The following is a 14,875-nucleotide window of genomic DNA, read 5'->3' on the forward strand; positions in this document are numbered from 1 at the left end:
ACACTTTCTCCTTCACTACTCACTGTAATCCTCTAATGTGAATATTATTATTATCCCCATTTTTTCCCACTATGGAAACTGATACTCAGAGAAACCCAGTTGTTTGCCCTAATTCTCCCAGCTGGTAAGAGGCAGAGCCGAGAGTTACACATTTGGGGTGCTTTGACTGACGTTTGGTTATAGCTCCATAAACACAAAACTTAAACAAGTAGATCCACGTAGCTTTGGATTTGAGTATTCATTTTTGCATTACCATAAGAAAAAGCACACATTGAAATACGCGGCTAACATCGTGCGGGGCTTTTGCCTGCCACTGAAATCTCATCATCTTCCAATTAGGCAACAGTATTTGACAAGAAAGGGATGCGCTGGCATCTTTATAGAGCAGGCTTCACATAAAACAAAGTCACACGGACGTCTAGGGAGTGTTTCCAAATCTGGGGAGAACGAGTGCTCTCCAGGAAAAACCAGAAATACGGCAAATTGTAATGCAAACAGAAGAACAAGGAACTAGAAAAGATTACACTTAGGTCATTCGAGAGTTAACGTGGGACCAAGCAGTCAAAAACCTTTGACTTATATCATGGCTGACTGTAACATACAGATCTCTAAAACTGCCAGTCACAACCCAGAACTGCCATTTGACAGACAGAAATACACATATGCTTCTGGCACGGAGAGCTTTAAAATACTCATACAAAAATATCATAACCTACAAATAATATTTTGAAGATAATGAAAGGATAACGAAATGCATTGATGAACATTGATTTGCATCCTAACAAGACACCAAGTTAATGTGTTGTTTAAACATTCATAAGGAAAAGCAGAATCTATGGAAAATAAATTGTTAAGCCTAATCATCCATTCTACATACGCTTGACAATCCAAAGTCTGAAAATCATTAATAAATCATGAAATTAAGTCTATATTCTGATCTTCCACAAAAATCTCCTCTGCCGTTAAACTTAATCATTTAATCATTTAATGTTCCACCATTTATTTATTCAGCAATGGTTAAAGCATAATATTCCAACACAGTTTCTATCAGTTAATTCTACTAAATGTAGCCCTGGGATATTCCTAGGAATCATACCAGTTAGAGTCAAGCATTTATGCAGGCAGGGAGGCTAATTTCAGCTTAAATTTGTAAAAACACATGTTCAAGTAAAGTCTCTATTTGAATATCTGGCTTTCTGATTTCTTCCCTCCTTTGGTAATCTCCGGTGTTAATGGAATGCAGAAATAACCTAATGAGGGGATAATGCCATGGTCTGACGCCCATTATTATTCTCCTATGTCTGGCATGAACTCCCATTTCAATCACATGCACTCTTTTCTGTCAAAGGAAGAGTACAAGGGAAGGGATGGGTGAGGGCAGTCACCATCTGCTTCCCTCCTCCGGCATCCCTGGAAATGAAGACAAGGGTGGGAGTTTCTCCTAGAGATGGGAGCAAAGTGTACCTCACAGTGGGCCCACTGAAGTGTCTTCAGGCAGCCACATTTGGCCCTGACATATCAGAAAGCAATACAGACTCCCTATAGCGGGAACGTCAGGTTCACTGTCAAGGCTCTCGATGTTCAGTCTAGCCCAGCAGCTGCAGACTGGTTCAAGTGAGGCCTGTAGACTCCTGCATGCAGCCCACTGTCTTCGGTTGGATACAGGCTTCTCTAGTATCCCACAGGCCTTCCAGCTCCCTCCTGCCTTACCTGGCCCACTAAAATCGTTTCTTTTCCCACCTGGCCTCTTTAGACCTTGAGTTTGCAAGTTGGTTCAAAACCATCAACCAAACGAGGTACTTACAGCTGCATGACCAGGTACAAGTGATTTGGGCTTTCATAAATGTCTTCCAGGGCGACAATGTTTTCATGCTTAATCCTGAAAAAGAAATAGACACACAAAACAGTGAGTTTAATCAGAAAGGAAAACTTTTTAAAACAGACAGCATTGTAGCAACAAGTTACAAAACAGAATCCAAAACTCCTGAACAAAAACATTTCACACTTCACAATCTCGTCCCCAGACTTGTTCCAGACCCATTTGCTAACAGTACTTCCCGGATCTCCACTCCTCTTCATTCCTAAGCCCCAATACCCTACAGTTTAGCAACCGTGGATTAACTATTGATGCTTCCTGTGAATCCCAGAAATGGGCCCAACCCGCCCACATCCTATTATCTGACAGGGCCCAACTCAGACTCAGGGCCGCTGGACAGAACTGTTCCCTCTTCTGTTGTCTCCCAGTGGCCATCACGAACTCGCCTGACCATTAATTCCACGAAAATCTGTCCCCGATGATGGGCCTATGTTCCAAGGAGCAGGGAGAACTGGTGGGACAATGGAGAATATACGTGTTCCAGGGAACATTTCTCTGACATGTTCACAAGGTCAGGAGATTGAGACCATCCTGGCTAACAGGGTGAAACCCCATCTCTACCAAAAATACCAAAAACGGCCAGGCACGATGTCTCACGCCTATAATCCCAGCACTTTGGGAGGCCAGGGCGAGCAAATCACAAGGTCAAGAGATCGAGTCCATCCTGGCCAACATGGTGAAACCCCATCTCTACTAAAAATACAAAAAAAAAAAAATAGCTAGGTGTGGTGGTATGCACCTGCAGCCTCAGCTACCCAGGAGGCTGAGGCAGAAGACTCACTTGAACCCAGGAGGCAGAGGTTGCAGTGAGCCGAGATTGTACCACTACACTCCAGCCTGGCTACAGAGCAAGACTCCGTCTCAAATATATATATATATATAAAGTTTTATCTGGGTGTGCCTGTAGTCCCAGCTACATGGGAGGCTGAGACAGGAGAATCGCCTGAACCCGGGAGGCAGAGGTTGCAGTGAGCCAAGATTGTGCCACTGCACTCCAGCCTGGGTGACACAGCGAGACTGTCTCAAAACAAAAACGAAAAAACTAACCTGACTCCCTCATTGGGGTTCATATCCCCCACCCCACTACCAAATGTCACTTCAGCTTCCCAAGCAAACTAGATCACTGCTACTCAAAGTGTGGTTCTCATAGGGGCAGCACCAGCATCTCCAAAGAGCTTAGCAGAAATGCAAATTCTGAGGCCCCGTGACAAGCACAGAGTATACAGGTTGAGGGCAGAGCCCAGGAATCAGTATTTTAATAAGATGCTCAGATGATCTACACGTGCTAACTAGAGCTTGAGAAATATCGTATTGGACCAGTACTGCTCAGACTTCAAGGTGCAAATGAATTGTCTGGGGATCTGGCTGCGTGGTAGGCCCTGAATCAGCAGGTTTGGCTGGGGCCTGGGAGGCTGCATTTCCCACCAGCTCCCAGGAGATCCTGGTGCTGCCGACCTGCAGACCCCACTGTGAATAACCACGTTCTAACTAAAGAACCAGGGCAGAAGGAAACAGTTGAGTTCTAGCCTTTGGCACTATCCATTAAGAGCAGTTTCTGCTCAGAATTTAAGGCTTGATATTATTTAAAGCATTTGAGAGAAAAAAATTATTTCATTACTCAAGGAGATAATTAGCTCTTACCATAAGCCTCTCATCGAAATGACTGCTGAACCATTTAAAGACAAGCACAGAACACACAGATTCTTGTGAACCTCCTGAAAGCAAGAACTACATCATTCACCCATTTGCTCCTAGCGCCTCACACAGATCCGCTTAGTAACGCTTGCTAAATGAATGAATGATATTGAAAGGCTGCTGCCAGTGAGCAGCAAGACGCCTTACGTAGTTAGGAAAATGGAAACCCTTTTCCTAAGTGTGTGATGTCTTCCCTACAAAGAGAGGTTTATAAGGTGGAAAACAAACAAGAGTATTGTCTTCTTTCTGAGACGGAAGAGAACACGATGATTAACAAAGACTGGCAAGGCCTTCCTTTGAATTCTACAGCTTGTAGTAGTTAATGCAGTTGTTTTGCTGGAGCTAAAACAATACTAAATTCACATTCCACCCGATTCCAAAGAATAGAATCTAATTACTTGTCAGCCATGGTTTCTGCACAGCCTGAGCAAGACATGAACCAAATAAAGATGCCAGCAAGGAAACCAAGAGAGCTTAACTTGAGATTACCAAGACCCTGCAAATCACCGAATTATCATGATTAGTATACCTGAAGGAAGAGGCCCACAAAAAGTAGACATCATACAGATTTTCCCTTTTTGGAAAAATTGTTTTAATTTGCCATTGGAATCAACCACATGGTCATGAACGTTTTCTTTTAGTCAAGTTCATTTGAGAGTTAATTAAGAGTCTAGAGTTCTGGGGAAATAGGAGGAATGGGATTATATGAAGAGTGGCCAGAGAAAATTCAGGGCACATAGTTACATTTGAATTGCAGCAAAATGGTGAATGCTTTTTCAGTTTAAGTATGTCCCAAGTATTGCATGGTTGTTTAGTGGACATTCAGATGTAACCGGGCACACTGTATTTTCATGTACTAAATCCAATCACTCTGCTTACATAAATCACTCAATCTCTAAACTGGGTTTAGAGAGTGGCACCAGCAGCCCTAGCTTGCCTTCGAGATTGAGTCAAGAAGGCTGTCTGAGCCCCAGAGTTCAGTCATTAATTCAGATTCCATGATATGCAAAGAATCAACTCTGTACAAAGCACTTGCCTAGCCAATGTAGCGGACCCCAATAAATGAGGTCTACAGTCCCCTCCTTTGATACATGGGATAGAGACATTAAAGCCTATTTAACCTGCCATGTCTTACATGAGCTCTAGCTTGAAATTGAGTTTAATCTATTGGAGCATTCCAGAGAAGTACTGCACACAGCAGGAACAATCTCAAATGTCAGTCTCACAGTGGCTGGAAAGACACCTTAACTATTAATATCTCTCCATCGGCCAATCAAGCGATCAAGCAATTGTCATTTCCTGAGTTTCTGCTAAGTGTCTGGAAGAAGGTAAGAAAAATAAAAAATAAAGTTTTGCCATCAGTAAGTTTATCACCTAAGCAAAGAAACTCAGGAAGAAATTAGAAAAGAATCAAATGCTAAATTCTGCAGAATTGCCTTTAAGCTGTGAGAAACCAGAATCCGAATGGGTCCGAATTATGGCGAAGGCCTCAAGAAGATGATGGGAGTTGAGCTGGAATGAGTAATGTTTGAATAAGCATACTTGAGAAATTTCAAATAAATCCTAAAATGGCCTCTTCATATCTCTTAAGAAAAGTGGTTTAATTAACTTGGAGCTGTTCAACACAGTAAAAAAAAAAAAATTATTCTGGCCTCCCACATCTGTTCTCAGGTACTTTATTCTACCCTCACATTCCTTACAATACGCAAAAGCTGAACGTAAAGTTTTAACATTATTTTAGTGCATGAGTTATTTTCAAAAAATGCCATATGACCACCCATGCATTTAGGACTAAGACATCAACACTAACAGAGGACTTCCACGCAAAGGCTCACTTCATGCTACATTTGCCACTGGAATCAATCGCATGGTCACAAACATTTTCTTTTAGTCAAGTTCCTTAATTAACTCTCAAAGTTAATTAAGAGCCCAGATTTCTGGGGAAATAGGAGGAATAGGATTATATGAAGAGTGGCTGGAGAATATGCAGGGCACACAGTTACATCTGAATTGTATGAATGCTTTTTTTCAGTTTAAGTACATACAGTGAATGCTTTTTTCAGTGTAAGTACATCCCAAGTATTGCTAAATTTCTTTTTTTTTTTTCCAGAAAAAGAATAATAAGAAAAAGAATAAAGAAGAGGAAGAAAGAGAAAGAGGAAGAGGGAGAGAGAATGGGGGTATTGCTTTGTTGCCCGGGCTAGAATGCAGTCTAAATATGGGTATGCCTATAATTGTCCTTAATAATGGAGACATGAAAGAAAATGAGGGAAGAGAGTAACAAACAAGGAGCCAACCAACATTTCGTTTAAACTTCTAAGTTGATATGATGTGGTACTGATAAGAGTGTACATTTTGTGTAAAGTGGAGAGCTCTATAAATGTTAATTACGTCCACTTGTTCCAGATCTGAGTTCAAGTCCTGGACATCGTTGTTAATTTTCTGTCTCATTGATCTGTCTAATATTAATGTTGAAGTCTCCCACTATTATTGTGTGGGAGTCTAAGTCTCTTTATAAGTCTTGTATGTCTGGGTATTCCTGTATTGGGTGTGTATATATTTAGGATCTTTAGCTCTTCTTGTTGTTGCATTGATCCTTTTATCATTATATGATGTCCTTCTTTGCTTCTTTTGATCTTTGTTGCTTTAAATACTATTTTATCAGGGGCAAAAATTGTAACTTCTGCTTTTTATTTATTTATTTTTGCTCTCTGGTTGGTTGGTAAGTCTCTCTCCATCCCTTGTTTTGAGTCTTTGTGTATCCTTGAATGTGAGATGGGTCTGGATGCAGCATACAGTTTTAGTTTTTTGTCGAAATTGCCTGTCTGTCTTTGAATTGGGGAATTTAGTCAATTTAAATTTAGAATTAATAATGATATATTACTTTTTGGTATTTTTTAGAAAGGCTGATACTGTTTGTTCCTTTCTATGTGTAGTGGTTCTTTCAGAAGCTCTTGTAAAGCAGGCCTGGTGGTGATGAATTCTCTGAGTGCTTGCTTGTTCACAAAAAACTTTATTTTTCCTTCACTTATGAAGCTTAGTTTGGCTGGATGTGAAATTCTTGGTTGAAAGTTCTTTTCTTTAAGGATGTTGAATATTGGTCCCCACTCTCTTCTGGCTTGTAGGGTTTCTGCTGAGAGATCTGCTGTAAGTCTGATAGGCTTCCCTTTGTGGGTAACCTGACCTTTGCTAAATTTCAGAGTTTCATTATTCATTCAACAAATATCTGTTGGATGCCTGCCAGGTACCAGGCACAGTCCTAGGTACTCTGAATCTAGTGGAAGAACAAGACACGAGAAAGGTAGTCTCAGCCCTCCTGGCGCTCATGCAGGCGAGAGCTAGAATGCTTCTCAGGTTGTCTGTCTTCACTAACCAGAAATCAGCCCCCTGGTAACTAGTAATGAGTCCCAGGACCAACAGAGAACTAGCTTACACCTTCTTCCCACATATCCTGCACAGATTTGAGAGATACAATGCCTCTGCTTAGTCTTCTCACTGCTGACCAATCTCCTACAATATGGTTTACATTCCTCTCATTGCTCTGCCATCACTCACTTGCACAGACTCTAGCATTCAGATCTAGAAACACTGACCCCGGGGTAAAACACAGTACCACGAATACGGTATTAAATAGTAGAGGAGAACTACTAACCATCATGAGCCGGATGTTAGACTTCCACCACTAAAACCTAACGAATCCACTGCTGTAGTTTTTAGCCACTGCCTAACCACTGGCACATAAAGAATATAAACTCCACACAGGTAGAGACTTTGGACTGTTTCACTTACTGTCACACCAGTGCTAAGAGAAGAGCATGGCACATAGTTAATTGGTGAGTATCAAGTTTTGGGCCAATTAAACCGCCAGATCATTTTAATTGGAACTTCTCCCAAACACAATCTCATTTCTTACTCGGGTTGATGTTGTGAGAGCTTAATGCCTTCACCTTTAGCTTCATTAAATCCAGTCATTACGGATTCCACGCAGCGTTGCGATGATCAGCAGTGTGGTGAATCTTGATTTCCTCATCTATTGTTCTTATTATCCCTCCCAACTTTGGGCCATCTGTGTACTTGGTACATATCCATCCCATATGTCTTCATTCAAATTCCTAATTAAAATTTTAAATGCAAGGTTACATGTCAGAGCTCCACGGTCTTCCACCAGAGACCCCCGTCAAGATAACCATGCCATGAATCAGCTGGCTTCCATTGCTGTCTAGCTGCAAACCTGGCAGTACTATCGTCTAGCCTGTGTTTTACCATTCTACCCATAAGGAAACAATTAGACGCTTTGCAGAAGCAGAATTCCTCAGCTCCACACACCACATAATACTATTTAAAAGGGAAATGGGATGTTTGGGAAGATTTGTTCTTAGTAAACCCATGTTAGCTCCTAGCAACCACTACAGTCTTTACTAAATGATCACAAACCATCTGCTTAATTTTCTGTTCCAGAATTTTGCTGTGCATTGAAGTCGAGCTTTCCAGTCTGTAGCTCTCATCTTCCGCAATTTATATGTTTGGGAATTTTGACAGCCTCGCTTACATTGTTTTCTCAAACATTTCAGCTGTGACGCTTCTGTGGTAAGTGTAGTCTCCTCAGTCCCCTGGGATACCAAAAATCAAAACCTAGGGATGAGCTAATTTTGTAACTTTTCTTAGGCCTTGCTTCCATAGCTGTTTTATTATACCATGTATTGTTAACAATGTGTTAAACTGTACTATTTTTAATTATTTCACTTACTGTTAACAACCAGCCTATGAAGGAGGCATTATTTTGCCAAATTCTTAAAAGAGGAGAAAATGAAGAAGGAGACTAGGATCCCATGAGGCTAAGTATTCCAAGATCACAGAACTCATAACTGTCATTGTGGACATTCAATCTAAGTCTATTCGCACTCCCAAGCCCATGTTAAAGCAATATCTTTAACACTATAACTTCATATTAACTTCAGTTATGAGAATATCCAAGAGCTCATCTAAATTCAGTTATTTCTATAAAATTATAAACCTAAAGTCGAGGTATTAACGCCATCATTAACAATATAATATGCACTTCTGTGGGTGCAGAAATTTGCTGAATAATCTTTAATCCAGTGGATAGACTCAAGACACTTGGTTGTAAATATCCTGGCAGATGAAATTCCAGTGGGTCAAACTCAGTCAGAAAAAGAGATGTTGAAAAGCAGAAGGAACAGGGAGAAGTCCAGGAGTAATTAGAAAGAGCCTCTCCTCAGCCTGTATCTGCTAGTGTCATCAAAACAGAGAATCAAGTGAACAGAGGGAAGAGGCAGAGACGTCAGTTACAGGCAAATGGAGAGTGGAGATTCTGCCAACTTGCACAGTGACATCCCAGCAGGTCAACACTCAGTCTTTCCAAAGCACGGCCAAGAGGCTCTTCATACATAAGGGATGTTCACTCTCAGACAGCAAACCGTCCCGAAATGTGCATAATGCAAAGCCACAATAATGTCACCGAAAATAAGTTCAGGTTCTAAGGAGACGCTCAATGTAATTTTCATCACTTATCATTTACCAGGCCCAAAGCAAGCACGAGCTGACACATCTATATACGGAGGGTAGTGGTTTATATGGCAACCTATGAGAAAGCCTCCAAAATCTCCAATAATGCAGAGAAGTGGATAAAGGAAAGTGGGTCCAGGCAGAGAGAGTCAAGTTGACAGGAAAACAGCACATGGGCATTGAAGCAGACTTCCACTCACGTGGTAACTGACAGCCAAGCAAGAAAACTCCAGAAAAAGCCAAGAAAACATTTTAAAATTAATTCATGCAAAAAAATAAATAAATAACTGATACTGAACATATAAGTAAGCCCCATTACAAAGCCCCAAGGCTTTGTAAGGGAACATCAGGGTCCAGAGGGTCAGCCTGCTACTGACTACACATGCTTCTGCGGAGTGAGACTAACATCTTTCCCTCTAGCCTAATGTTCCCCAGTTCAAGGATATGCACATTTTTAACTCCATGGCAAACGAGGAAATTTTTAAAAAAGAAAAAGAAAAGCACTAAAGTGAAGAGCAGAGGAGAAAAAACGTACGTGCAGCATTTCTCCACTTTTTCTCATTCTATCGTTTTACTGATCTGGAGGGCGACCGTGGCAGCAATTCTGAGGTATTCAGAGGAAGGAAAATACCACAAAATCCCCTTCCTTGGTACTGCCATTCTTTAGAAATGGGCATTGACCTACTTAGGTTATGGATGCCAAATGAAGACAAGGGATGGAAGAAAATATAATCAGAAGGGAGAGACAAGAGTCAAGGTGATTGTAAGAGAGAATGAGGCCGGGCATGGTGGCTCAAGCCTGTAATCTCAGCACTTTGGGAGGCTGAGGCGGGTGGATCACGAGGTCAAGAAGATCGAGACCATCCTGGACAACATGGTGAAACCCCGTCTCTACTAAAAATACAGAAATTAGCCAGGCGTGGTGATGCACACCTGTAGTCCCAGCTACTCGGGAGGCTGAGGCAGGAGAATTGCTTGAACCCGGGAGGCGGAGTTTGCAGTGAGCCGAGATCGCACCACTGCACTCCAGTCTGGTGCCTGACAACAGAGCAAGACTCTGTCTCAAAGAAAAAAAAAAAAAAGAGAGAGGATAAGTGGAGGTGGCGAGGCACAAATCGCCCTGCAATGTACAAGGTGGAGGAAGTTATGTCAATGAGCCGCAGCCAGTTTCCGGTCCTTTTTTTCAGGCACTTCCAGATTTACAGGCTAGTATGAGAAAGGCCTCTCTACGCAGGCAGAAGCCATAGGAGACCAGGTCTCTCACCACCCACCACTGTCACTCTAAGCAGCCCAGAACACTGAAATTTTATTCACACGAAAAGGGAGGCTGTGGTTCCCTGGCATGGAATTGCCTCAAAAATAACTGAAGAATGTTCTGATGTCTTGGCAGACATTCCTGTTTGTCTAAGTAAATGCTTATGCTTTTTAAAAATTAAAAAGAAACCATTTCCTCCTTCCTAGGGTCAAATTCTTGTTTTCTCACATTATAAGCAGTGTGAGAAAAATGCTGAGAAAATTGGGATACTGTCAGTCACAAGAACAGCAATAGCTTTGAAATATTGGCCAGGTGGCATTAAAAATAATAGCTGTCATTTTAATAAACAAGCACATTCACAGGTATTATTTCATTCTCCAACAGCCTTATAAAGTAGGCATTATTATTCCCATCTCACAGATGATCACTAGCAATTTATAACCACTTAATTGTTCTCCCCACCTCCCTCTGGTCTCACTCTCTTCCTATCCATTTTCCATGCTGTCTCCTGAGTGACCTTTTCCAAAATATAGAACTGACCACACTTTTTAGCTTGAAATCCAGCACTGGCTCCCTGTAGGAGAAAGTTCAAACAACCGGCATGGCTTACGAGTCACTTGTTACTTGTGAAATGTGAAAAGTTCCCTGATCTCATTTCCAGGGCGTGGGATGGGGGTGTGGCTCTCCTCCTCAGTGCCCAGCTGTTTCAAACACCTAGGAGAGCATGCAGACAGGCACGCTGTGGGCCTCTGACCCCACAGCAGTGCCTAGGGGTGGATGCCGACAGCTCCTGAAGCCCCAGTGGCCATGTGTTACAGGGTGCTCTTTGAGTTTTGCCATCTGTAAGCAGACTGTGTTCGTCAGCTCTATTAGACCCTCTGCCTTATCACAAGTGGAAGCATTCCCTTTGAAAATCGGCACAAGACAAGGATACCCTCTCTCACCACTCCTATTCAACACAGTATTGGAAGTTTTGGCCAGGGCAATCAGGCAGGAGAAAGAAATACAGAGTATTCAAACAGATAAAGAGGAAGTCAAATTGTCTCTATTTGCAGACGACATGATTGTATATTTAGAAGACCCCATACTCTCAGCCCAAAATCTCCTTAACCTGATAAGCAACTTCAGCAAAGTCTCAGGATACAAAACCAATGTGCAAAAATCACAAGCATTCCTATACACCAATAACAGGCAAACAGAGCCAAATCATGAGTGAACTCCCATTCACAATTGCTACAAAGACATTGAAATACCTAGGAATACAGCTAACAAGGGATGTGAAGGACCTCTTCAAGGAGAACTACAAACCACTGTTCAAGGAAATAAGAGACGACACAAACAAATGGAAAAAATATCCCATGCTCGTGGTTAGGAAGAATCAATATCATGAAAATGGCCATACTGCCCAAAGTAATCTACAGATTCAATGCTATCCCCATCAAGCTACCACTGACTTTCTTCACAGAATTGGAAAAAAAAAACCCATAAATTTAATGTGAAACCAAAAAAGAGCCTGCATAGCCAAGACAATTTTAAGCAAACAAAAAAACAAAAATAAAAACAAAGCTGGAGGCATCATGCTACCTGACTTCAAACTATACTACAAGGGTACAGTAACGAAAACAGCATGGTACTGGTACCAAAACAGATATATAGACCAATGGAACAGAACAGAGGACTCAGAAATAATGCCACACACACACCTACAACCATCTGATCTTTGACAAACCTGACAACAAGCAATGGGGAAAGGATTTCCTACTTAATAAATAATATTGGGAAAACTGTCTAGTCATATGCAGAAAGCTGAAACTGGATCCCTTCCTTACACCTTATACAAAAATTAACTCAAGATGGATTAAAGATTTAAACGTAAGACCTAAAACCATAAAAACCCTAGAAGAAAACCTAGGCAATACCATTTAAGACATAGGCATGGGCAAAGACTCCATGATTAAAACATCAAAAGCAACAGCAACAAAAGCCGAAATAGACAAATGGGATATAATTAAACTAAAGAGCTTCTGTACAGCAAAAGAAACTACCACCAGAGTGAACAGGCAACCTGCAGAATGGGAGAAAATTTTTGCAATCTACCCATCTTACAAAGGGCAAATATCCAGAATATACAAAGAACTTAAACAAATTTACAAGAAAAAAAAAGCCCATCAAAAAGTAGGCAAAGGATATGAACAGACACTTCTCAAAAGGAGACATTTATGCAGCCAACAAACAAATGAAAAAAAGCTCATCATCACAGGTCATTATGCAAATTAAAACCGCAATTGAGATACCATCTCACACCAGTTAGAATGGCGAACAATAAAAAATCAGGAGACAATAGATGCTGGAGAGGATGTGGAGAAATAGGAACGCTTTTACACTGTTGGAGGGAGTGTAAATTAGTTCAACCATTGTGGAAGACAGTGTGGTGATTCCTCAAGGATCTAGAACTAGAAATACCATTTGACCCAGCAATCCCATTATTGGGTATAAACCCAAAGAATTATATATTGTTCTATTATAAAGACACATGCACATGTATGTTTACTGCAGCACTGTTCACAATAGCAAAGACTTGGAACCAACCCAAATGCCCATCAATGATAGACTGGATAAAAAAAACGTGGCACATATACACCATGGAAAACTATGCAGCCTTAAAAAAGGATGAGTTCATGTCCTTTGCAGGGACATGGATAAAGGTAGAAACCATCATTCTCAGCAAACACAAGAACAGAAAACCAAACACCGCATGTTCTCACTCATATGTGCATGTTGAACAATGAGAATACATGGACACAGGGAGGGGAACATCACACACTGGGGTCTGTTGTGGGGTGAGGCGCTAGGAGAGGGAGAGCATTAGGAGACATACCTAACATAGATGACAGGGTGATGGGTGCAGCCAACCACCATGGCATGTGTATACCTATGTAACAAACCTGCATGTTCTGCACATGGACCCCAGAACTTAAAGTACAATTTTTAAAAAGTTCTCAGTCAAAGTCATTAACGCCAAGTTCACCAAAATATATCCATAAAGGTGCACACAAATAGAAATACATACTGATGCGTGGAATTGCACAAGCAATCAAGATTAGCTTGTATCTTAGCTCTGAGACATCTCACTGCAAGACTTTGGAGAAGTCATTAAACACTTTTGGATTTGATTTCCTCATTTGTTAAAGGAACATCAAATTATGTCATCTTACTTATACCATATTACTGTATATTTAGAGATCTTGTGTCATAGGGTATAGACCGCTTCAGGAAATGACCAGAATTCAAAATCCTATGCTTCAAATCACCTCTGTTTGCTGCCAGAAGATGGAGCTCAGTGGGCTGCTAAGGAGCTAAGACTACGGTACCTAAATCAACTAACCTCTTAAGTCTGCAGGCTACTTTTGTTGTTGTTTTTTTAAAGATTAAGCACTACATGTTGGATGTCATTGTGAAGTGAGCTTTTTCTTGAATCCTTATAAACAAACAAACAAATGCAGGTCTCTTCCTCTGTCGCCCAGGCTGGAGTGCAGTGGTGTGGTTTCAGCACACTGCAACCTCTGCCTCTGGGGCTCAAGTGATCCTCCCACCTCAGTCTTTCAAGTAGCTGGGACCACAGGCATGTGCCCCCACCACACCCAGCTCATTCTGGTATCTTTTTGTAGAGACAGGATTTTACCATATTACCCAGGCTGGTCCTGAAGGTATTTTCTTAAGAGCACCCCAAGTCTCCTTAGTACAACGCAGGGTACCCAGTATGGGGGCACAGCCAGCACTCACATGTGTAGGGAGACAGTGCTAGAGCCTAGAACAGTCCCACAGGAGGGGCATCAATGAGCCGGTTCTGTTTCTGACAATATGACCACACTCTGGTCACATCACCTTCCTGGGTCTCAGTTTCCTTGTCCAGAAGTTAACCAGCCAGAAAGTCTCCAAGGATTTTTCCAACTCTAATAATCAATGAATCTAAACTTATAATGAGGCAACGTGCATTAAGGTACATAGGAGAAGCATGAGGTTTGATTCTAAGCCCATATTCAGTGTCCTCTGGAATAGTCCTTGCTACACAGAAGCCTGGTGACCATTTGCAGCTTAGTAGTTCTTCGTCTGCACAGCCAAGAATGTCAGCTGGACACAGAACAGAATTTCTTGAGACATGAAGTCATTTACACAGAAAAGATCTGCTTTTCCTTCTCCCATGTCAGCATCTACAGTGCCTAAACCCATAAAGAATACCCAAGTGATCTGCTCTTGTCTAGAATGGCTCTAGAGGTCCAGATGAGGCCTGGTGGTCTTTAGATCAAAGGAGAGATGTTAGGTACAATTCAATGCAAAAATTCCAGTGCCTGGCATATGCCAACACTCAAGGAATGTTTATGGGAGAATGAATGAACGAATGAACGAATGAACCAATGAACAATTCTTGCCTTCCAAAAGTCTTACAGACTACAGACGTTCTAAAGCTACATACTAGAATGAAAAAGATTCTAAGAGTAGACGATATTTCTTTCCTATTTCTG

The 14,875-nt window shown here is 41.4% G+C and overlaps 1 protein-coding gene across 4 annotated transcripts in view; it reads right to left on the bottom strand.

The window, feature by feature from the left end:
• CAMK1D (calcium/calmodulin dependent protein kinase ID) overlaps positions 1–14,875 on the bottom strand; it is a 469,993-nt gene that overhangs the window by 160,773 nt on the left and 294,345 nt on the right. For all 4 annotated transcript variants that reach the window (XM_074405035.1, XM_039478792.2, XM_039478791.2 and 1 more), the window contains one exon: positions 1,805–1,879. In XM_074405035.1, coding sequence (XP_074261136.1) covers positions 1,805–1,879 — 75 coding nt within the window. The remainder of the gene's footprint in view (positions 1–1,804; positions 1,880–14,875) is intronic.

Source organism: Saimiri boliviensis, chromosome 8 (assembly GCF_048565385.1).
Source record: "Saimiri boliviensis isolate mSaiBol1 chromosome 8, mSaiBol1.pri, whole genome shotgun sequence".
In the NCBI taxonomy this organism is placed as follows: Eukaryota; Metazoa; Chordata; class Mammalia; order Primates; family Cebidae; genus Saimiri; species Saimiri boliviensis.